This window comes from Chironomus tepperi, unplaced genomic scaffold (assembly GCF_022539635.2).
Source record: "Chironomus tepperi strain 1889 unplaced genomic scaffold, CSIRO-AGI_Ctep_v1 contig_223, whole genome shotgun sequence".
NCBI lineage: Eukaryota > Metazoa > Arthropoda > Insecta > Diptera > Chironomidae > Chironomus > Chironomus tepperi.
In genome coordinates this window covers 1,544,735-1,569,315 of record NW_027226345.1, presented here as the reverse complement: position 1 = coordinate 1,569,315, position 24,581 = coordinate 1,544,735, and the positions used below count along the sequence as shown (strand labels likewise).

The following is a 24,581-nucleotide window of genomic DNA, read 5'->3' as shown; positions in this document are numbered from 1 at the left end:
TCGGTTACAAAGGGGACTTAACAATTCATAAAATTTCAATTTGTAACAAATTTTTTAGAAAAATTAAAATATTTAATTAATTACAGTATTTTAAATGGATGCTGCCTTTAAATTAAAGACTCAGAATGAGCGCGCAAAGGTTGAGGATCTTTTTGAGTTCGAAGGTAATCAAATTCAGTCAAGAAATGCTAATTAATGAAAAACTAATTGTTTCCCAATATTTTATTATTAAAATTGACATAATAGGCTGCAAAGTCGGACGAGGAACATATGGACATGTATATAAAGCACATCGTAAAGAAGCCAATGATTCAAAAGACTATGCTCTGAAGCAAATTGAAGGAACTGGATTATCAATGTCTGCTTGCCGAGAAATTGCTTTATTAAGAGAACTGAAGCATCCAAATGTTATTAATCTCATTCGTGTCTTTCTATCTCATAATGACAGGAAAGTTTGGCTCTTATTTGATTATGCTGAACATGATTTATGGCACATTATTAAGTTCCATAGAGCAGCAAAAGCAGCCAAAAAACCTGTAATGGTTCCTAAAGCTATGGTCAAAAGTTTACTCTATCAAATTCTCGATGGAATTCATTATTTGCACACAAATTGGGTGTTACATCGTGATTTAAAACCTGCCAATATTTTAGTGATGGGTGAAGGAAATGAACGAGGACGAGTGAAAATTGCAGACATGGGATTCGCTCGATTATTCAATGCACCTTTGAAGCCTTTAGCTGATTTAGATCCAGTTGTTGTAACATTCTGGTACAGAGCACCTGAACTGTTATTAGGTGCTAGGCATTATACAAAAGCTATTGATATATGGGCTATTGGATGTATTTTTGCTGAGTTATTGACATCTGAGCCAATTTTCCATTGTCGACAGGAGGATATTAAGACAAGCAATCCATACCATCATGATCAATTGGACAGAATATTTAATGTCATGGGATTCCCTCAAGATAAAGACTGGGAAGATATCAGAAAAATGCCTGAACATAATACATTGCTGAAAGACTTTAAAAGATCAAATTATGCAAATTGCTCATTAATTAAATACATGGAACGTCATAAAATTAAGCCAGACTGTAAAGCATTCCATTTACTTCAAAAATTATTACTTATGGATCCAAATAAGAGAATTACATCAGAACAAGCTATGCAAGATCCTTACTTCTCTGAAGAACCACTTCCAACACAAGACGTTTTTGCAGGCTTTGCAATTCCTTATCCGAAACGAGAATTCTTGACTGACGATGAAGAAGAGAAAAATGAGAACAAGCAACGTCAACAGCAGCAGCAACAACAGCAGCAACAACAACAACAGCAACAGCAACAATCTCAGGCTCAACAAGCACAGAATAATCAAGGAAATGGTGGAAATTCTAACAATGACAATTCCAATAATTCAAAAAGGCCTCGAATGTCTGGAAATCAGCCTAACAACCAAAATCAAATGCAAGATCAAAATCATCAATATCAACAGATGTCACTTCTTGGACAAATGCAAAGTCAAATGCAAAATAACTATCAACAGAGATATTAACTTAGATCATAAGAATATAATGTTTTAACTTTTAATAAATTTAACTTTCATTTTAGACATAAATCGAGCTTTTGTATTGAAAGCTTTTTATAAAATAACGGCTGAAAAATATTTAAATTTGAGTGACATATTTCAAATATTTTTTTACCGTTACTTTGGTAAAATTAATTCAGTAAAAATCCCTTAATCCAAGTTTTTATTCATGCATCATGAACCATAATATACCAAGTACAAAATATCCATAAAAAATATTCATAAATTTATTCAGGAACGGACCATGTTCTGTAAATCTCTTTCATCCCAAAGAACCTTTCCAGAACAGACACAAATTCTCTTATAATTTTGAAAAATTCCAGCAGACCTGCTGATTATACCACACGCTAACTTCTCATTTGAATTTGATATGCATACTCCACGTCCAATAAGTTCTGGTATCGATAGATTATTGTCAATTGTTCTAATTGTTGATCTGCCATCGTCATTGGATTTAATGTTATATGTTGCATTGTTATAAATCTCTCCTAAATTTTCACATCCATTGCTGATATCTCCATATTCATAAACGCTTACAAAATGATCTTTAGACTTTGCTAATCCATCAACAACACCGTCAATAACTATACCTTTTTTATTTGGAATGCTACAAAATCTAATAACTCCTTTAACATCTGTTGTGTTTCCTTTATCAATGATTCCTACTGCCGACTGATCACTAAATCCAACAAGTGCTGAATTCAATCCACAGGATTCAATAATTTCGTGCAGTTCCACCCAAGGTTTATTGGAATCAACTATGATTCTTGCTTCATTATCGTCTATAACTGAATTGATGCTACTTTCTGATAACTTTGCGTGATCTATCAGCTTGTTCTTTATCTTCTCAACACATTCACTGCCTTTAATTTTAACAGCAAACTCTACTTTCGTCGTTTCGGACATTTTAAAGGAACTAAATGCAGTTTGTTTGCGTTTTTGAATATAAATATTCGCAGGGTCAAAACTACGCGTAAATCATCTGTTCTTATGTTTACATTTTTCTTCTAAAAATTAAAATCATAAATAGTTCAATTAAACACATTAAATGGATATTACTAGAGTTCCAAATGAAAAGAAGTTGTATCTTTGCCAATGGTATTTTAGAGGTAAGTGAAGATAACTCAATATTTATAATAATATCCAGTGAATCACTAATTCATTTTTTTTCCTATGACTCATAGTTGGATTTCTCTTCCTTCCGTTCGTATGGGTGATCAATGTTATCTGGTTCTTCAATACCGCATTCAAACAAGCTGCATTCGACGAGCAGAAAGCGATAAAGAAATGTAAGTTAAGAAATTAAATATTTTTCATTGTTCACTGGATCTCAATCTCTTTTCGTCTTCCAGATGTGATATGTTCGGCAATAGGAAGTATAGCGTGGATTGTAGCTTTAATAGCATGGGTAATTACATTCCAAACAAATCGAATCGAATGGGGAGAGTTTGCTGACGATCTTTCATTCATCATACCTTTAGGTTCTAAGTAACTTAATATAATTAACTTTTTTTACCTTCTCATATGACAATTCATCTCTCATGTATTTAAGTTAATCGATTAATTCCTTAACATAATTGACTGTTAAAACATTTTATACATAAACAATCATAAATAAATTCCACTAAATAAAAATTAGTTCCAATGCGTTGCCATTCGTTGCACTTTTTAATTTAGCAGGTATGGGGTGGGTAGCTCATGTTGCTTGATCAATAAAAACATAATTTTAAAAGTTTTTGTGTGGGTCGTTTGACAATGGTTTTCGTGTCTTTTTAATTAAAATATATTACTTCGGAACATAAAAACGACTGAGGGGACATTTACATAAAGAAGCAACATAAATGTTCTAACAAGGAATACGACAATAAATTGCTTTGATCGGAAACGAAACATAAAAAACCGACGAAAAAATAAAAAATCGAAGCAAACCATGAATGCATTATTAAAATTATCAAAACTCAAGCAAGTCAAGCAAATGGCTTTGAGTAAATCGGTTGGAATTCAGCCAAAGCGAGCCTTTGGTTTGCGAAACGATGTAGTCGGTAATGTCCATTTTACACTCGGCGATGATTTGATTTATCCAGCTGCTGGTGTATTAATCATACAGAATTATTTGACCAATAAGCAAAAATATTTAAGGTAAACGGAATTAAGGAATAAATAAATTTATTTCATGACTTACTGTGATTATTTTTTGATAGATTGCCTGAAAATGTTGATCCAAAAATTATTGTCATCAGTCCAAATCGCAAATTGGTTGCTGTTGCTGAAGTTAACACCATCAATGGCAAGTAAGTTAATTTAATATTAAGGTATTCAGTAGTTTTATTGACGTCATTTACAAATAAATCCTTTATTAATTCACAATTTATTTCATCCAGAACAACCATCAATGTCTACGAACTGGGTGAGATGAAGCGAGTCAAATCACTCCAACTAGCACCAGAATGTCCCGTTCAAGCAGTTGCAAATATGTGCTTTACATGCGACTCAAAAGGCATGGCTGTATTGTCAAAAGAACCTGACGCATTTATAACAATTTATACATTTGATAAATCAGACACGATGGTAACAGGACGAGCATCAAATGCAAATTATGCCGGTCGAGCAACACTTTTGCATTGTAATCCAGGTGATGTTTCCATAGTAACAGTCGGTGGCGAAAATATGATGAAAATTATGAATAAAACCGAAAAGGGATTCGGCCAAATGGGAACAGTAAAAGGAGAGAATATTAATGTTACAGCATTAACATGGCTCACCGCCGAAATGATAATAGCCGGTTCGGCTGAAATGGATTTATATTTTGTCGAAGGTGGGGAATTGAAAGCAAAATACAGCACGCGAGAATTGAGCATAATTGATTTGACGCAGGTAGACAACGACGAAATTAGTGTAAAATCAGAATTGAGTGCCGTTGCACAGTTGCTTGCTAGAAAGACATACCCAATAAAATGCCTCACAACATTCCGGACAGGCTTTGCATTTGCCACAAACAATATGGCACATGTCTTTCAAAGAGTAACGCCCTACAAGTTTGTCAAGAAAACTTTACTAACAATTCCAGTCACATTGTTTGATGAGTCATTGTACGTGATTAAGGATATTGCGGTTAATGAACAAGAAGACACGATTGTAGCTACAACACAACATAGTCAAATATTTATTGGAAAATTATTTGCACCGGAAACGATTGAAGTGACACAAGATGAATTTAAGTTTCTCGGTGAACCACTACATACAGACTCAATTATTGACTTAACCGTTTGCTCATGGAAGTCAATTGCAATGACTGCATCAAAGGATTACACCGTGAGAATATGGAATTATGACACAATGAAAGTTGAATTGCTGAAAAAATTTCTGATTGATATTCGTGTTATTGCACTACATCCCTCGGGCATGCTTGCTGCAATTGGATTTATTGACGTATTACGACTTTTTCAAATTCAATTGAAAGACTTGAAGCTTGCAAAGTCATTCAATTATTCAATGTGCTCGGTTCTTAGATTCTCACATCGTGGACATTTTCTTGCAATTGGATGTGAGAAGCTTATTACAATAATTTCAGTCTTTACATTTGAAACGGTTATGACTTTAAAAGGACATAATCAAGTTTTAAGTCTTGAATGGTCGACTGATGATCGATATTTAGTATCAAGTGGTAAAGAGGGTTCTGTTTATGAATGGGATATAGTAACAGGCGAAAGAGTCAATGAACTTGTTCAGAAAGGAACTTTATATAAAGCAATTGCTGTTGCATCGGATCAAAGCTTTATTGTTGGTGTGACACAATCTGCATATTTGCGTGAAATAAGCAAGTCACAAATGGTTCGTGAATTTAAGTCACCTGATGAGTCACCACTTACAACTCTTGCATTTTCAAGATCTGATCAAGTTATGTTTACAGCAAATGAGCGTGGATGCTTGTTTAATATTAAAATGCCATTTATGGAATCAGGTGGTGGTTCCTTCACCAATAACAGATTCTATCATAAAGCTATAAATCGCTTGTGCATAACTCATAATGATAGAATGCTGATAAGTGCCGGTGATGATGGTACTTTGGTGTTTTGGACACTAACAAATGTCGAAAGTCGAGTAGCTGACGTTGACCCAGATTTGGGGCATGTTGAAGATGTTTTAATTCCACGATCAGAATTAGTTGCTAAGGAAGAACAAATAAATTTACTCAAATTACGAATTGATGAGCAAATTGCCGAGTTCAGATATCAAGAACAACAAGGTGAATCTACTCATTCTGAATTGATGCGAGATGTCCATGAAAAATATTGTTTAGCACTTGATGATTTAAAGAAACAAAATGATACATTGAAGGCTATCCATATCGATCAATTAAATGATTTAACGACAACAATTAAAAATGCAAATGAGAAGCATCAAAGAGAACTTGAGGAATTGGAAGCAAGTTTCAATGATAAAATAATTGTGGAATATGAGAAGCAAAAGGCATTACAAGCTCGAATAGAACGTATCATTGAAGAATATGAAGACAAGTTGAGGAAGTCTGTAGCTTGTACACAAGATTCGATTGGTAAGGATGTCACATTAAAGATGTATATACGGTACATATCATGTTATTATATATACTTTTTACAGAGAAAATGGAGAAAAGCTTCAGAAAACAACTTGATGAATGTCAAGAGAACATTGAACGTTTATTAAAGGAAATGAAGGACAAAGAGAAGGAGTTTGAAGAGTATTGTCGTCAAGTTGAGATTGATAGTAAGTTCTCTGATTTCTTATATCAAATTTTAATTTAATCAATTATTATGTCCTATAAATAGATGATCGCAACATGGTCGAATCCCAATTGAGTTATGAAAAACGTTTGAAGGATAGCGACGAAGTAATTGGTCGTTGGCGAGGCGATGCTGGTGTATTGAAGAAGAAAAATTCAACAATCAGCAAAGAATGCGATGAACAGCGTAAGGAAATTGAACTACTTAATTCACAACAAGAGAGATTTCAAGAAATGATTAAGCATAATGAGAAGGAAATTGATGATTTGAAAAGAGATCTTCATAATCGCGATACAATCATTAAAGGCAAAGAGAAAATGCTTGGTGATTTAAATAAGCGTACGCAAGAACTTGAGAAATATAAACAAGCATTATCGCATAAGATGAATGAATTAAAAATGGAAATTGAACCACGCGAGGCTGAAATTCGCGAAAAGAAGGAACGAATATTTGAAATGGAGCGTGAATTGAAGACACTTCAACAAACTCATCTTCATGCTGGTTTGAAGTTATCGGAATTAAAAGATAAATATTATGGAGCTGAAAAGGAATTAACAATTGAACGAGCAAGGGCAAAGAATGCTCGAAAGCATTTAATGAGAGTCTGTGCTGACATTTATGAAGTATCAAATTACATCCAACATCCAAATAAGTTAAAAGAGGAAGTTCTTAAGTTATTTCATCGTTATTCAAATAATAGTGAAATTCAAAAGTCACTTACTCTTGATTTGGACGTTCAAAGTGAATTCTATCGACAGCGTGACTACTTTGAGAAAATTATTGTCAATTCACAAGCTAAACGATCGAAGAAAAAGACAGAATTTGATACTGTTAAATTGCTGAAAGAGAATGTGTCATTAATTACAGAACTTAATCGATTACGACAAGAGCATCGTGAAGTGCAACGAGAGAATGTCGAAATGCAATCTGTCCTTGGTATATCGCCACGTTTGATGCTCCCGAGTATTGCAAAGAAGAAGCTCGAAAAAGCTGTTTTGGACAAGGAACAAATTGAGAAAATGTTTAAAAATAAAATTGACAAGTTGGAAGAGGAAGTAAAAATTTTAATTGAAGAGAATCAAAATTTGAGACTTCAAGTTGCAAAATGAGTGAAATAAAGTAGATTTTTGTACGCACAAATGAGCTTTTGATTTTATGAGAGAGCTTTTAAATGAGCTTTTAACGAAAATATTGGAAATTTCCAATTTTCTCTCATTTTTTGAATTCGCCGAGGAATAATAAGAATGTTTCTATTGGAAATGGAATGTGCATAGCAATGAAGATGCTCTCCAGAGCATAAATTCCATCAGAGAAAATGAAAAAAAGTGCTTGCAAAATGGAAAGAGAAAGTTCTTTATATCGATGAAATATTGTCAGAAGTAAAGCATAAAAGGTCATAAATTATATAGGGGATCATTGTACAAATATATATTTTTTGTGGAATTTCCTTCAATTTTTGACACATACGGCTTATTATAAAATTTTCTTCAAAAAGGAATATTTATAGCATGTATGCACGGTAAAGTAATGGCACTAAATCACAATGACGAATTATTTTTATTATTTCCCTATGACATGTTACTTCCTTTTTCATGGATATATGGATATGAATATGAATATTGAAGGAAATACAACAACTAATTCGGTTTTGTTTGCTAAAGGATAATGAGGGATTGTCATTGATATATTATTTTATGAGAATATTGGGATGTGATGATGAAAATTTGTTTAAATTATTATTCATGAGAAAAATGAACCCTAATTATGAGTTGGAACTGCTTGTTGCGTTTGTTTACTTTAATAATGTGTTGTATGCTGTACTTTAGTTTAAGAGCTGTCTGATTAATTTGTTAATTTATCGATCTTAATTCAGATAAGATTGATATATGTTTTTTAAATCTACACGAGTGGCATAATGTAGCGAACTGCGGATTTCGCTATAAAAATGGGTCGAAATCAGTCGTCATGGTGTCGTTAGGGCAACTTCGCATCTTACTGTTAATACGGCGACATAGCAAACACTTTGTGCTGTTCGAGTTAGAATTTGCATACATGAATATTATCCATGTATATTTCGTGTATCAAATCTAGATTGATTTGGTTCTAATCTTTCCACTGGTTCTCGGATGACTAATCTGTTTTATTTCCCAATTTTCTCTTATTACACGATTTTTAATCGAGCGACACAAATGAAGAACGCTCGGTCACAGAGTTTTTAAAGCTCCATCGAAGTTCCTTAACACCAAATAGAAACCGTCTCTGCTTGCATGGATGATATTCCTTGAATTGGACACTGTATATTATTGGGAGTGCTGAAGTAAAGGGGATACAAATATTGTGTAATTTATATATAGCACCTTGTCATATAGTCGATTAGTCCTTGATAGCTCAGTGATAGAAGCATGCGATCGGAAATCGTATGTCGTGGGTTCGAATCCCACTTGGGATCCGTTATTCGGAATTTATAATTTTTCTGTCTATTTTTTTTGTTGAAAGATCTTTGTTGCCAAATAACGACAGCTGTTACCCTTTAGTGCTATTAAAAGAACTCCAGTGGAGCCGTAAAAGCTCTATGACGTAGTTTTCTTCATCTGTGTTGCTCAGGAAAGTTTGCTTAGCCTACATTTTTTTAGACTCAGTAAACTCATAATAAATTACAAGAAAATACTTCATTTCCGCTCATTTCTTGTGGAAAATAAGCTCATCTTTTAAAGCATAATTCCATCGATTTATAGCTTGACATCAATTGAATGAAAGATGGCTACAAAATCAATCATTAATTCTGCTATTAAAATCTAATGCAGAAGGAAAAAAAATCCGTCAACTTTTTCGCTTTTACGATTACTCAAGGCACAGATAAAGCTTTTTTATGGCATAATTCGCATGTGTGTTAAAAAAAGAAGAATTATGTACGAAAAAATCAGGAAAGTGATGCGAGAAAAAGGAAACGAATTTTTTTTTATCATTGGATATATGTTGACATTCTCGTCACTGTATCGAGACAAATCAAGCAAGCATGAAAGAGAAGTAAATTGATTTTAAATTACTTTAAACATTTCCTTGATGTTACATACGTAAGACATCCATTCTTGTTCTATACATGCACAAAAATCATTTAATTCACTCCTACAAAATCAATTTTACAACTTGAATCAGGTCCGTAAATTTATGTGAAAGCTCTGGATACACGAAGCAATGAATCTAACAAAGTGATTATATACATCATGTTGCTTACAATTTTCATTGCTAGTTTCGTCTTGTTTTTATTGCTCTCAATCTTACCATCAATTACACAAGAAAGCAAAAAAGAGACTGAAAGACGGAACTTGACTCTCGAAGGAATTTAATTTAAAATTCAAAGTTTTTTTGTACGTTTTTATAAACAAAAGGAAAATGGTGCTGCTTTATGAGGACATTCGTCATGGTTGTCTTTGATGTTTGTTGGTTCGAGATTCTTGTTGGATTTCCTCTGTCTTCTGTCTTTTAAATTTGCTTTTGCATTGGTCATATCAGCACAAATTGCCAAACTTTTATCAAGGTCAAAGTCAAGGTCAATTGCCGATCCTTTTCTAGTAAGCATGCCGTTTAGTCCGGTAGACCAAAGAACTCCTGAAAGTAAGCTAGCGATGTGGAAAATATTGCATTTGATATTGGCAAATACTAGACGGAAGCTAGCAATAGAGACATATTTAGGCATCATCTGAGGGAGTCCATGGATCACAGTTGATCTGTACAGCTGTTATGTCCAGAAATGCAAAATTTAGAAGAACAATAACATTTTAAGGGATACAATTGCTCTTCTGAGTAATTACTGTCATACTTATTTTGTTGCTTGGCTAGGGCGCACGAGGACCCATTACCGCACGTAAGGAATGTCTCTATATCATTTAGAACCTTCTGCCTGTTCGGGATATTAAGTATTGTAGCGTCCTTTTCAACACATTCAATCCAGGAATTCTTCGGTGTTCCTCGAGATCTTTTGTTTTGAGTAATTAGGACTTATGAAGGTGAGTCTAACAACGATCAATCGACTTAGAGTAGTTATCAAGTAGAGTTAAGCATGCTATTGAGTAGATCATGTTTAAACCATATACTAGTTACTGATTCAATATTAAAGCATTCAATTTACTAAAGTAAAAAATTACTAAAGTCCTCGTGTTATTGATCGAGGGACTTAAGCGCATTTTTGTCCCAGCGATCAGTATTTGATTAAAAATGCCGTCCAGTAGGATCCATATAACTTCCAAACCCACAAAAACAAGTTCCAGTAGGATCCAGGTCACTTTCATAAAATTTAACGGATTTTTATAATTCAAACCACATAACGGTTATTATAAATTTAAATTTTGTTCAGTAAACACTGTTAAAAATTTGAAGAACATTGAAAAACACTGTAAAACAATGAAAAAACGTGTTTTTGTTGTATACGAAAATGAAAAATTGTTAATTATACTATTAATACAATGATTTGAAACTTCTAAATGACCGATAACCCAATAACTCGATGGAACTGATATTTTAAAACCATTCCGAGCTCTCTACGATGTCTAGTTTTCGAGATCTCGCGTTCCAGCCGAACGAACGAACGAACAAAGTGCATTATTAAGCTACCTTTTTGAAAACAAGTTTCAAAAATGCGCTAAAAATTGAATAAATTTATTGATTAAATTGAGAAAAGGCGTGCCATCCTTGACATGGTGACTTCTGAGAAAGTTTTTCCTTTCTTCTAAGCAGTAGTCGGCAACAACTCGTAAGCATGTTCATGTAAAATCCTTTTTGAACTTTTTTAAAGAGAATCTTTTTTGTTCTTTACTGTTTGTTACTTTTATTGCCACATTGCTCACATATTCCCTATTGTTTAAAAACGTGGAGGAACTTTGGGAAAATCTCAAAAACACAAAAAATTCCTTTTATATCGTTTATGGCTTAATAATTTATAGGTTACCTTTTATACGTAAGTGAGAAATTTAAGAAGAATTATGTAGGCAACATGGGGCTTTATTGTGCACAAATCCATACACACATATTTCAGCTATAAAATCTTTTCACTTTCTTGCACATACACAAACACATGTAAGCGGAAGTTAAACCGCAAATCATTCTTATCCTTACCAACTCAATTTTTGTGAAAGGTTTTCCATTAAATTTACGGTTAAATTTGTTATGGTTATAGAAACAAGGTAAAAAAGCTTTACATGAAAATGGATAAAAAAGGAAGAATTTTCCCTAAAATCTCATCTATAGCTCCTTACTCACTCTACTTGCCATTTTATGTCTACCTTCTCCATATATGTAAAATAAAAAACGCTATGAAAATGTTTACGGCGTTAAATGGAAAAGGCTGGAAAACTACATAAACATGTTTTTGTGTATGCAAGTCATGCAGTTATCTAAAGCAGTGGTGTCTCAACTTTTTTTTTGTGTCAGGACACACCTTGGTGGTAAAAACAACCTTTAGCTATTCTGATCATTGAGATCCAGAGCTGGTCTAGGGGGTTTCGTTGCTTATGATTCTTTAAATATTGAGGGTGCGCCAGTAGACCCTACAGTTTATAGTGGGAACAGAACTACTCCTTTGATGACGCTATTGTCTTCAGACTACATAGAAAGGCTAAGACATGCGTTTTCACTAGATATGATTCGAAAGGACAGCTGTCATCTGTCGACAGATGAAAAAGTTTCTCCTACTGAGTTTCGAACCCATGACTTCTTGGTCGATATGACAAAATTACTTGATGATAAAGCTTGACCGAAACAACACACGGCATACAGTTCATGACATTTTCATGGCATAGTGTCGCGGCACATTAAAGTGTTGTCTGAATTATGTGTCGCGGACAGTACTAAAATGTGCCACAACACACAGTTCAGACAACACTTTACACTATAATGTACCGTAGCACACAAGTTCTACAACCCTGATCTAAAATCATATGAAATTATTTTTTTATACACAAACAGGAAATAAGTTGACAGAAAAAAAAAGTTTATGTGGCTTAGAAATGACAAGTTTCTGTCATAATTTTGATAAAAAAATAAAACTTAATTTTGTAATTGAAATGTTATGTTTTATTGTTTTTTGTTATGGACTATGAGTTATGAGATGAACAAATTAAGGGTATTGTTTTATGGTAGATTTTAGAGGATGTAAGCATTTCATGTGATTAAGCAATCAAAAAAATAAGTTTTTTTTTATAAGGGATTAAAATGTTTTTCGTGTCTGACTATTTTTTGTGTGCTATTTTATGATATCTAGGATTATAAAGCTATTATGTAGCATGCTTGAAGAATTGCTTGAGCTAAAAATCAGAGCTTAAAGTGGACTCAAGTCCAGAGTTGCAAAACAGGCAACTATGACAGGCAAAGACCTTACAAATTCTTGATAATTAGTATGGATTTGTAAGATAAACCATACAAATTATCAATAATTTGTACTGCTTTTGTCTGTCACAGGTGCCTGTTTTGCAACTCTGCTCTAGTCGTTTATTCCATACAAAATACATTGTGCAGCTCGGGGAAATAACACTGTTGAAGATTTAATTTTTAATTGTAATGATAAATCTCAATTTCAACAAAATAGACGGAAGTCTATGAAGAGCAGGAAAAAGAAAAAGTTTTCATCACAAGAAATGCTTTTTGTTCAAAAGATACGTGCTTCAAGTAATTACATTAAATAAGAAGTAAGTCGAATGACTAACAGAAAATTTAAACTTCTGTGCTGTTTATTGTCTCAAATAGCACATCTAGTGCGACAGGTGCTTCTGAATTTCAATTTTTGGCAATCCTCACAATATTCAACAGTTCCAGTATCTAGATGATGTTATTGATAATCGATACCCACATAAAATGATAAAAAACGATGTGCAAGAGATTATGGAATCTTGATTATTGTCGTTTCAATAAAAACTTATCCTTAGATCAAAGCAAACATGGAAGCCAGCAAACTAACAAAGAAGAAAAGCTTTTCGTATATCCTTTTTTTTGTTATTTTAAAAATCTTCTAGACTAAGTGAAAAGTTTTCCTTTTGGAAATAAAGTTTTTCTCCTTTATTTTTCACCTTTATTCGTATTTCTGTGGATGTGTTGAACATATTGTGATGCACACTTGCTTTCCTGTGGGTGGTATATTGTGTTTGATGTTCCTTTTATGACTTGATGCTTGAAAAAATGTGAATATTGCATTTTTTGAGTTGTCTATAACAACGTTAAAATGAAGCATCAGTACGAGCCGTTGCCTATAGCTTCATATGGTGTAGCTATGTACTTTTTTGATAAATTTGAATCTTCTAGAATATGAAATACATCATAAATTAATTGAAATGCTGGACAGTTCCAATACTGAGTACAGACTATGCATGCATACCACGCTGGTAACTATAGTTACACTACGTTATGACGTTATGAATGAGTTTTTGCGGAATTTGGGTTTTTTTATTGTATTCAATTTTGCAAGGTAGAAATTGAATCAACTTGATTTGATGGAATAATGGATTCGAGTTAACGTCATGACGAGCTCATTTCGAATTTATAACCCAAATAGCAAAAATCGGTTAATCGATCAAATATTAGGATCGATTAACCGACTTGTGCAATTCGGGTAAATTGACTTGAGTTGAAGAGGTCGAATCCAACTTGATTCGTTAAAAATAAATTGAAATTAGTATAAAATGTTATACTTCACAAGTGATGACAGAAAAAAAAGTCCATGCTAATTTTGAATTGGTTTTCACCGAAAAGTTCCTAGATTGGAGGCTAGAGCTGTCTTCAGACGATCTGTAAACGCGAAAATGGGCCCCGCACGATCTAGACAAAGGAGCAAGATAGTATGAGGTTAAGATTTGCATTGAATTTTTTTCTGCTCTCACTTGTGAAGTATAACATTTCATACAAATTTCAATCGGTTCTTACCAAACTTTGCTCTCGACCTCTGAACTTTATCCATTTCAGTTTACAAAAATGTAATTTCAAAAAGTTAAAATTTTCTTCACAAACTGCAATTACTGTAAACTGCCAAACCATAACATCATCTAGATTTTTCGTTCTGTACATAAATAGAATTCATTTTACCTCCAACTTTTACCTTACATAACATATATCAGCCGCGAAAATCTTCTTCATTTCTTTCCTTTTTTTATTCAATTTTGTTTATGGCAACAGCAACAAAAAAAATCTTCTTCTTCCTTACCGCGAAAGGCACAAAATATGGTGAAGTACAAAAGAAATGAAATCAATTTTTCATATTGTTGGGAATAAGCATAAAAATAAGGAAGAAGAAAAACAGTAAAAATTGTTTGTCTTTGAGCGACGTTGAAGGAGACATAGACTGAGTTATGATGATGATGCTTCCTTTTTACGCAGTAATTTTTGGTATTTTATGTTGTTTGAGGATGGGAAATTAATATTTTTGCTGGGTATGAAAAAGTTTAATTAAATACATAACTTAATTATACATATTCAGGCACTGAGAAACGAGAATTTTATAGTTACATAATTTTTTCAGGTTTTCAAGGTATTGTGCTGCTTCTAGAGGCGTGACCACAAAATTTTACTGGAAGGATCCGACCGTTAATTTTAAAATTTTTTGAAAAAAGCAAAGAAAAAATTCAAAAATAAAAATACGTTACAAAATTAATGGTTTTTCAAGTCTCGGAGGGAGTCTCCACCTCTGACTCCTTCACATACCTTTCCACATCATAAATATCCTGAATATAATGAAATGTGAGGCTTTATAGTATCTGAAATTCGAATCAATTTATCACATTTCATATCCCTTCCTTTTCCTTTTTTAAATTCTTTATCCAAGGATTTTTCCTTCACATATTTGTCGTTTATGTTGAAGGTTGAAGTTCCTTTCTCTCCTTCTGCATAATCGATTCTCACAACAAGATGTATATAAGGCTTCAAATTTTTATACTAAACGCCTGATGGATCATGCATTATCATATTCAAACCCCATTTTTGGAGGTCATAAACAATTGTTGCCTGTATGAGTATGGATAGCAACTCAATAATTTTAAAAAGGACATTCATACTCACATTCTACTTATGGTATTGTCGTGCCATAACAATGATTTTGGAAATTTATTTGTGGAAGTTGAATTCAAGTTATCGACTCATGTACAGAAGCTGTCGATTGAGAGATTCATGCTTTTGGCATTGGATATTGCACGGAATATTGACGAACAGTAGCCAGCCTTCTGCATCAAGTGACATTTAAAAGAGATATGACCTTCAAAGTAATGAGCTCGATGTCATAGCGTGGTAGACAGTTGATAATCGCTAAGGATGTGGTTTCCAAGTGTTTGCTGCTTGCCGTAAGGATAGTAGTTCAATGCTTGCTGATCGTAAGTGCATCATGAGACACTTTAAGTATTGATTTTAAACTTTTAATCTATTAAAAAGCACAATTTGGAATTTCAAATGGTTTCCACTAAAATTGACAATAGCAGAAGTCTACAAACAACAGAGCAGGTAACCGACATTCGACTTGCGTGACAATTTGTTGAAGTTCACAGCAGCAAAGAAACCATTCTCATTTCAGCATTTCTGAAAAAATGTTTGAAACTTTAAAAATGACAAGCCAGCTTATAGGCCAAAAGTATGTTCAAAAGGTGCAGAAATTCCAATACGGTACCTAAAATCACTTTCTTTGCCTATCCGGGGATATTGACCGCATAGTTCGAAGTTGACTCAAGTCGAATTTTTCAAATGCAAGGAAAATCCGAGTCAATTCCAAAATATACTCTGATGAACATCACCCACCAAAACGGTGAGACAATAACCTTAACATCATCAAGCACCAATCCACAAAAATTCCTTGTTTATTGGCATTTCGTTTAAAGAGAGTGAAAAAGAAGCTTATAGCTTGATATGAAATAAATATGTTGAGAAATGGAAATTTTTTGGTCTTATAAAACTGGGTATAACGATATTTATCCTTACTTGCTCCTTAAACGATAACCTCGTTTTTTATTCATGCTGAAGATTAAGGGTCAGGATAAAAAAAAAATCCGAAACGCTTCAAGAATTTAAGTTTTATATTAAAGAGTTTATTGATCTGAATTTTTAATGCTGAGAAGCTTTCATGTAAAGCTTTTAGAATTGTTTTTCATCCAGAATGTATGCTTCCATTTCAATTGAAGCACTATGATGTAAATTACCTCAGTGCTTTTTCTAAATTCACCATCACTTGTAACATAGAATAGAAAATAAGAATTTTGGCAAATCACTTTATGTCAGCAGCATAAAATTCATCAAATCAACTACGTCTGAAATGAAAATTTGTAGATTCTCATCACGCTTCATGTTCCTTACATGAAACGAGCTTTAAATTATGTATAACATTCATTTGCCTTAGATTAACTCTGCCTTCATTTGGTCTCACATTTCATTTTGTATCGTATTGTAGATCTGGGTATTGGTGCGATGAGTATTATCTGAGTGTGAAATTGTATTGTGAAAGTTGAAGCTTTCACCTGTGAATTTATGGATTTATTGATTATGCTGTTCAAACTAACGTGAGATTTCAGTTATACAGAGTGAAAGTCATGGCTGTTTTAGATGATATTCAAACTTCTGATTTGAAAAAAATTCTTTAATTCCTGATTTTTATTTTGATCCTGAAAAGCAGAGCTCGAAGTCGACTTGAGTCAACTCAATCAAGATTGAAGTTAGGTTTCCAGCTTATTATTGCTTTGGCAATGCTGCAGCATTTAGGTACCGAGCTAATAATAAGCACTTCCTTTTTCGAAATCAGTCTCTTATTCTTCGAACGCGGGAAATCAATGTTCGAAATAATTCGAAAAACATTTCATATTGTGAACTAAAATTGCAGTTTATTCATCAGTTAAGCCTGTTTCTAGCACTTGATCACTATTAATCAATAAAGTAACAGATATAATATCATTTAATCAGACAATCTCATCGTTAAATCTGAGAAATTAATGGAAATTTTGATTTTTCCAAATTGAAACTTTTTTGTAAACAACAAATGTAAACAAACTTTTTTTTGCATTCAATCTTCTTTCCCTTTCCATTGTCTATTGATGGATCTAACCAAAAACACTTTCACTCACTTAAAAACTTGACTTCTAGCCATATCTCTTTCTTTTTACCCTCGCAATATTTATGTTTCTTTCATAACATTGTCTCATGAATGCGAATGATAGTCGTATATGACAAATAATGCACAAGAATATGTAATCATTTATGCTATTGCCTAACAGTCTCTTTTTTTCACACTGTACATCATTTACAGCATGTTTTTCTCGAGGGGATATGTTTCCATTTTGTACTGTCATACTAATAAATCATCTGTTTCTCACTCTGTCAATTTGTTGTGTCAGTCGAGCTGATGTAGATTTTATTCATAGAATATGTTTTGCTGGTTTTTAACTGGAATAAAGCTATGAATGGCAGTTGTGATCAACAAAATGGTGAAATGTTGAAATTGTTTATTACATGATTTCTAAGGAATTTGCAAGCTGCGCTTTATGGACTCATATATCTTGAGAAGCTCATTACTCATTTCATTCGCATTTATGCTGTATCGTAGCATCGCTTGCGGAAAAGATAAAGATGCTCGAGAATGCTTGTCATCTCAATGTCAGAAAGAATTTAATATGCTAAAGTACGATATTTACATTATTATGGAATTTCAGATTATATGAGATTTTTATGTCTGTAGTATATCAATTTTAATTTCATTAGAAAATTTGTCACACAAGTCATCTATTTACCTTGTCACTCTTTTATTTGTGTCCCATTCCAAAAACATAATTTTACATTCAAGATCGCTTCTGTCATTAGAAAGCATGTCTTCAAGTCGTTACCGATTCTATAGCGTTGATAATTGAGGATTGGAAATGATACGATTAGAATTGATTTATGCTGAACATGAATCACTTTTATGTTGATTTGGTCTCGATGATAAGCATGTGGAACTAAATCATATGCTGAATAATAAGAGAGAAAAATAAACTTTCGGTCTGAGACAGTGGTGGACAACCTTTCAATTTTTGTGGGTCATCATAAGCCTTGACGGAAACCGTACACGGCATGCGGTTAATGGCATTCTCCAAATTTGCGTGCTGCAGAACAAAGGTTGCACACCACTGGTCTGGGATGTATTCATTGCAATCGAATTGACCCAATTACATATGAAATCATCGGAAAATTTTATTTGTGGAAAAAATGGATGGCTGAAAAAGCACATACGTGGATGGAATAATAGGTTAATGGTCGATAAAAATATATATTGACATAAATGATTCGATTTATAGGAATGAAAAAAAGTCTTGTTTGGACATTTCTAGATCATTTTTATTGGTAAACTATTGTAATAAATAAATATGTCACATAGAAGTCCTTTACATAGATAGGGTAAAATATTGTGATGATTATAATTTAATTTAAATTAATGACAAATGATTTTGGTGGTAGAATTTTAAAATTTATGCTGAATTGTAAGTTTTGTTAGGGTGGCAGTAAAGAAGTCTAAATCAAGTTCGAATATTTCGAAAATAACTTTGAATTTTTTGGAAGTTATTTCGAATTTTTCGAAAAAAAAACAATTTTCGAATCAATTTCGAAAAAAAAAACGAAATTAAATTAAATTTTTTTTCAAATTTTCGAATTTATCGGAATTAATTACGAATTATTTGGAACTATTTGGAAGTAATTTCGAATTTTATCGAAACAAAAAAGTTTTCGAATTAAACTTGGTTTTTTTTTTCAAATTTTCGAATTTTTCGAAAAACATTCGGAATTGAATTCTAATTTTTCGAACTTAATTTCGAATTTTTTCGAAAATATAAAAATATTCAATTTGAGGTTCACAACTATTTTTCTTAAGATCATCAATTATGAAATAAGTAATTCTAATGAACACTTCCAAATTCTAAAAATAACGGTCGATTTCGAGATGGCAAACTAAGAATTACGATTTCAGACTAGTATCCAATTTTCATAATAAATATCTAAAATTCCTAACTACTCCTTTAAGCTCATGATAATTAAACTCTTTTGTATTCCTTCGTTCTACATCCAATTAGCTTCTCCAATTAATTACATCAATTATAGCCTCATTTTTCAATTTGGTAATAAATTTCTTAATCTATAAATTTAATAAATTTGTACTTCCAAAAAAAAAAAGGAACCCATTTATCTAAAGAATGGTATCCAATTAAATCTCTTTTGCTGTATTTTAACGTTCTTTCCAACAGCTTCACTAACATTTTTATAGCCATCATTAATAAGCAATTCACTTAATTCTCGTTTAATTTTATTTATAACTGGTGGACCGTACAGTATGAAGCCTGTATAAATTTGAAGTGCACTTGCACCAGCAAGAATTTTCTCATAAGCATCACTACCTGACATTATTCCACCAACACCAATAATCGGAACTTTACCGTTTGTTAGTTTATAAACTTCTTCTATCATCCTTGTTGACTTTTCCCTTACTGGCTTACCACTTAATCGTCCGTTTTGTATATCATGATATTTACTTTGTAGATTAAAATTATCGTCAAGTGTTGAACTGGAAATGATGAAGCCATGAACATTACAATTTTTCTCTTTTGTTACATCGACAATATCCTTTAACTCGTTGTTTGTTAGATCCGGTGAGAGCTTAAGGAAAATCGGTCGTTGCTTCTCATCATCGAATAGTTGTCGAGCTCTATTGACTTCAATCAAAACTGATCTTAAATTCTCTTTATCCTTTAAGTCATCAGATGAATTCTCGAACAATGATACCGAGTCAATGTTTATGACTAAGTAATTCGCAACAGGACTAAAAACTTTAACATTTAATGAGATGTCGTTGACGTAGTTTGAGTTTTTATTTTTTCCAATATTAAATCCAATTATTTCTTTGTAATCTTGTCGTCGTCTCAGTAATCTCATCATTGGTACAAGAAATGAATGGCCTTTAGAGCTATTGTTGTTGTTGTTATAGGAACTTAAGATTGCTTCATCTTCTACTAATTGCAATGTAGAATTTTTTACATTTTCTTCATATTGTTCATCGGGCATTACTGTTCCTAACTCGATAAAACCAAATCCTAATTTGTGAAGACTCTTGATTGCTTCGCCATCTCTATCGTAGCCAGCAGCAAGTCCAATGATGTTGTTTAATTTTATTCCACATAATGTTGTTGACTGTTTTAAAGTATAAGAGGATTGAACCTTAATTTAATGAAATCTGGACTAAAAAAAGTGATGTCAGGTAAAATACTTACAAGAATCGGTAAATCCACATAGTCATTTTTCGGAATTAAGTTCCATTTACATAGAAATATTCCAAATTTATGAGACCTTTCTGGACTCATAGCAACTCTACTCAAGGGCATCAGAATGTTTCTGAAAAATTTCTCATCATTTCTATAATAGAGAATTCCACCCGAAATGAGTCCAGCATAGCCTGTCACCTTGACAAGTGACTTAACTTTTCTCACGAATTTACTCGATGACATTCCTTAAAATTAATTAAATTAACACTAAAATGAATTTCTTAGGAAATAAAAACACTGAATCACTGACTGATATGGTAAACAGCTGATTTAAGGTAGTTCACAGACTTGCCGTTAGGCGTCGCCACTCATATAAACAATGCAGCATGCTCTTTTGTATTGTGTTAGTTTTGTTTTGACAAACAAAGGGGAACAATGAAGTTAATGTGACGTCGTAGTCACGATACGAGTTCAATGTACAATACATTTACTAATTTAAGTCTAGACGATTAGTGATATCCTAATGACATCAAGTTAGAAATGATGATAGTGTTACAGACTTAGTAAATTATCCCAAAAAGTCGACGAACTCTTAAACTGTGAATGTGTAAAACATTATCAAATGTATATCGTGTATCTTAGACTTAAATAATAGTCTAGCTACACAAACACACACTATAGCATCTCGCGCGCTCAGTCTATTCAAATTTCAATCTTTTCGAGTGTTTTTTATCGCTTAGACATTATTTTTTCAAAGCTTGTTTTGTGAATTAAAATTTTTTAAAATTAAGAAATATCAAAATACTCAGGATGGGAAATTATTTGGGTATTTCCCTATTTAATAAGCATTCCAATGCATCACGTAAGAGGAGGAATTCCGACGACGATCACGATGATCATGAGCCAAAAAGGTAAGCTTGTAAAGTCGTTCTATTACGAAACAAAGTAAACTGTTTCTTTCTTCTTGTTTCTTTTGTACCTTTAAGATTTCGTTTGAATACAAACTGCGCATTTGAAGCACTTGGAGAGCCTGACATTACATTAATTGCCTTCGGTCGTGAGTGGCCTTGTCATCGTAATGTACTGAATCAAAGTAACTTTTTTCGTACCTTAACAAATGCACCGTTTAAGGAATCAAAAATGAATGAAATCCAGCTACATACTGACGATTTTCTAATTACGGAAAATTCTTTTAGTCAACTAATTGATGCCATGTATGATCGTGATGTTGATCTTGTGCCTGATGAAATATTTCATCTTGTTGTTACAGCGCAATATTTTCAAATGCATAACATTGTTGAGTATTGTGAGACAAAGATAATTGAGATGATACGCAGCTCTAATTGTATTGATATTTATCATTTTGCTGATCGATACTTCCTGAGTAAGACAAAAGATTTTGTATTTCAATGGATGTTACTGCGACTATTTCCGGTTAAATGTTGGGATCAATTGAATTTCCTTACACTTGAGCTGGCCGAAATGCTCATTAAAAATTCACGTCTAGTTACGCCAAATGAAATGTACCTCTACTATGTATTAAGAATGCTCGTTCAAATTCAAATGAAAAATACGTGCATGGAAGAGAATGAACAATTTTACAGCGAGATACGTAATCATAATTTACCATTTTTATTACGTAAGGAAGGCAAGCAATTTTCAAGTGCCTTTAAAACTTTAAGATTATGTAATTTAGTTGTACGTAAGGAGAATGTTGAAATAATCATAAAGGATAACATAATTCCACGTAATATGATTGATATGTGTATATATCAAAATTGGATGTCATTAATATCGATTGAATCGCCTGATAATTTTGGACCAACATTAGAGCTTGTCAACGAGAATGAATTTGAAAAATATGCAATGAGATTTTCGAAAATAATCGATAAGCCTGACTATCATTCATGGAAATTTATTGGCTTTTCATTTGCATTTGACTTGGCAATGTTCTTTGATGGACGTACGTTGATTGTAAAGCGTGTACATCAGATTAATGAACATAAAATATCACATTCACACTTGTTGCGTCGGATAATGTTACGTTGGAATATATCCGAAATAAATTCATTGAATATTGATATGGAACAAAAAGATATACAAACAGTGACAATGACAACGAATGAGGAAGTTTGTCTAAAGCAGATGCCAAAAGAGCCAAAATATCCATGTCGTATAAGCATTGAAGTCTTATTTCATGTACCATATAAATCCATTGACAGTGATGTAATGATTGATCGAAAAAATGTGTCATCGAATAATGTATCAATCTTAAAATCCAACAGCATACCATCCAAGGCATTTCAGTCATATAGGAGATTCTTTAGTTGAAAATATATGGAAATGACATATAAAAAAAAGGACGCTAAACGAAATATTTATGATGCTAATTTCGATCATATTTGATTCACATCCATTCAGTCGTGCGAAAACATAAAAAGGAATCAAGTTAACATGCTAACACAATTTTATTGATGCTGCGCAGTTCCTATTGTTAAACAAGTTTGATGGATATTATCAACTTATTTTAAAATACAAATTTCCGTTACGATGAAAAATAAAAATAACGGTCAAAAAAAATTTGAATATTAATGAAAAAAAAAATATTTTTTGAGAAAAATTAACGGTCGTTTTTGAGAAAGCCATACTCTGATTATCCTATTATTTCATATGAATCATCTGTGCTACTTTCTATTGAAACTTCATCAATCAATCATGAATCAAATAAAATTAATAAGTGCTAATACATCTTTAGTTTTTAAGTACGAAACGAACTTTGGTGCCAAAAAAAAAATAAAATTCTCATTATTTACACAATTATGTATACTAACTAATGGATATCCTACGATGCACCTAAACGAATCTATAAATGCCGGATAATTTTAGTGATATAAGAATGTTTTATAGATGGATGATTTTGGACTTATAGCTTATTTTTTTACTGTCCAAGCGGCAAAAAGCAATAAAATGATTTTTGGTAGACTACACGACGCTATGAGATGCATAAATTACTTCTGCATGAAGGAGTTTAACTATGATGTTGACAAAGCTGTTTTTGTGTGTAATGTCATGAGAAGTGTGTGAATCTGTGCCATATTGATGATATCACGTAATGATTGAGGGTTCAGCTTCTAGTGGGAGTCGAACCCACATCCTCACAATAAAGAAGATAACTAATTTCTAGTCAGTTGCTTAGCAATTCTGCTAGTGATGCTTTAAGCTTACACTGCCATATTTGCCTAGATATGGCACGATACCCAAAGATTCCACTCTACTCCGACAACACAGCTTTATGATTGTGATTTGATATTTAGTCTAAATCCAAAACATGCCCAAAATGAAGCCTAAACTGAACTAACAAACATCCAATCAAAATAAATGTTAACATTTCCATTTGCATAGCTTTTAAATTTTTCATTTCTCAACATTCATCGCGCATCATCATCGATGATTAATATCCATACTTGTAAATATTCATTCATATATATTTTTTCACATGAATAAAAGTAACAATATATTTTCATATGTATATCCTGTGCTAAAATAAAAATACATTATGACGTGCCATTTCTTCTTGGTTTTATTTTTATAAAAAAAATTATTCAGAACCCGTGGGTGCCATTTTAAATTGCAATGCCTCCAGCTCATAAGGCAGGGCCCTTCAAGCATTATATATAGGGGCTGCCATACCAGGTGTGACGTACCAGTGGTGTACATATACCGAAACATCCCATGTCGTACCCTACCATTCTGTGCCGTACCGTATCTTACTTACTTACTTCCTTGAAGAAGGCGCACAAGGGCCCATTTCTGCATTTAGAGTTCGTCGGAATTTGGATCTTTCTTTAGATAACTTCTTTTTTTTTTTTTAAATAAACTTTTTATTCATTAAATTTTTAACTTAATTATGTACAAAGTTTGGATACATTTTATTTGTTTTTAAATTTTTAAAGGATTCTGGCTTATCGCCTTCATCACTTCACTATGGGGCAAAATGAAAA

The 24,581-nt window shown here is 32.7% G+C and overlaps 6 protein-coding genes across 6 annotated transcripts; 4 read left to right on the top strand and 2 right to left on the bottom strand.

Moving 5' to 3' along the window:
- The first annotated feature begins 17 nt into the window (after positions 1–17).
- Cdk8 (cyclin-dependent kinase 8) lies at positions 18–1,591 on the top strand. Its single transcript, XM_070640911.1, has 2 exons — positions 18–164; positions 247–1,591. Exons 1-2 carry the CDS (start codon positions 95–97, stop codon positions 1,548–1,550), a joined length of 1,374 nt encoding a protein of 457 aa, XP_070497012.1. The 5' UTR covers positions 18–94; the 3' UTR covers positions 1,551–1,591.
- A 127-nt stretch (positions 1,592–1,718) lies between these two features.
- Positions 1,719–2,525, bottom strand: LOC139091034 (copper chaperone for superoxide dismutase-like). The gene has a single exon (XM_070640962.1). The coding sequence runs from the start codon at positions 2,487–2,489 to the stop codon at positions 1,815–1,817; it is 675 nt and encodes a 224-aa protein (XP_070497063.1). The 5' UTR covers positions 2,490–2,525; the 3' UTR covers positions 1,719–1,814.
- Positions 2,526–2,631: 106 nt separating this feature from the next.
- Positions 2,632–3,075, top strand: pen-2 (presenilin enhancer). The gene is made up of 3 exons (XM_070641063.1): positions 2,632–2,692; positions 2,768–2,872; positions 2,936–3,075. The coding sequence occupies exons 1-3, from the start codon at positions 2,632–2,634 to the stop codon at positions 3,073–3,075; spliced, it is 306 nt and encodes a 101-aa protein (XP_070497164.1).
- A 480-nt stretch (positions 3,076–3,555) lies between these two features.
- LOC139091119 (cilia- and flagella-associated protein 57-like) lies at positions 3,556–7,455 on the top strand. The gene is made up of 5 exons (XM_070641061.1): positions 3,556–3,722; positions 3,785–3,874; positions 3,965–6,138; positions 6,204–6,329; positions 6,392–7,455. Exons 1-5 carry the CDS (start codon positions 3,559–3,561, stop codon positions 7,453–7,455), a joined length of 3,618 nt encoding a protein of 1,205 aa, XP_070497162.1. The 5' UTR covers positions 3,556–3,558.
- An 11,731-nt stretch (positions 7,456–19,186) lies between these two features.
- LOC139091073 (dihydroorotate dehydrogenase (quinone), mitochondrial-like) lies at positions 19,187–21,054 on the bottom strand. The gene is made up of 2 exons (XM_070641009.1): positions 20,590–21,054; positions 19,187–20,509 (listed from the first exon to the last, which is right to left on the bottom strand). The coding sequence occupies exons 1-2, from the start codon at positions 20,821–20,823 to the stop codon at positions 19,508–19,510; spliced, it is 1,236 nt and encodes a 411-aa protein (XP_070497110.1). The 5' UTR covers positions 20,824–21,054; the 3' UTR covers positions 19,187–19,507.
- gcl (germ cell-less) lies at positions 21,011–24,138 on the top strand. Its single transcript, XM_070641008.1, has 2 exons — positions 21,011–21,491; positions 21,567–24,138. Exons 1-2 carry the CDS (start codon positions 21,391–21,393, stop codon positions 22,909–22,911), a joined length of 1,446 nt encoding a protein of 481 aa, XP_070497109.1. The 5' UTR covers positions 21,011–21,390; the 3' UTR covers positions 22,912–24,138.
- The last annotated feature ends 443 nt before the right edge of the window (positions 24,139–24,581 follow it).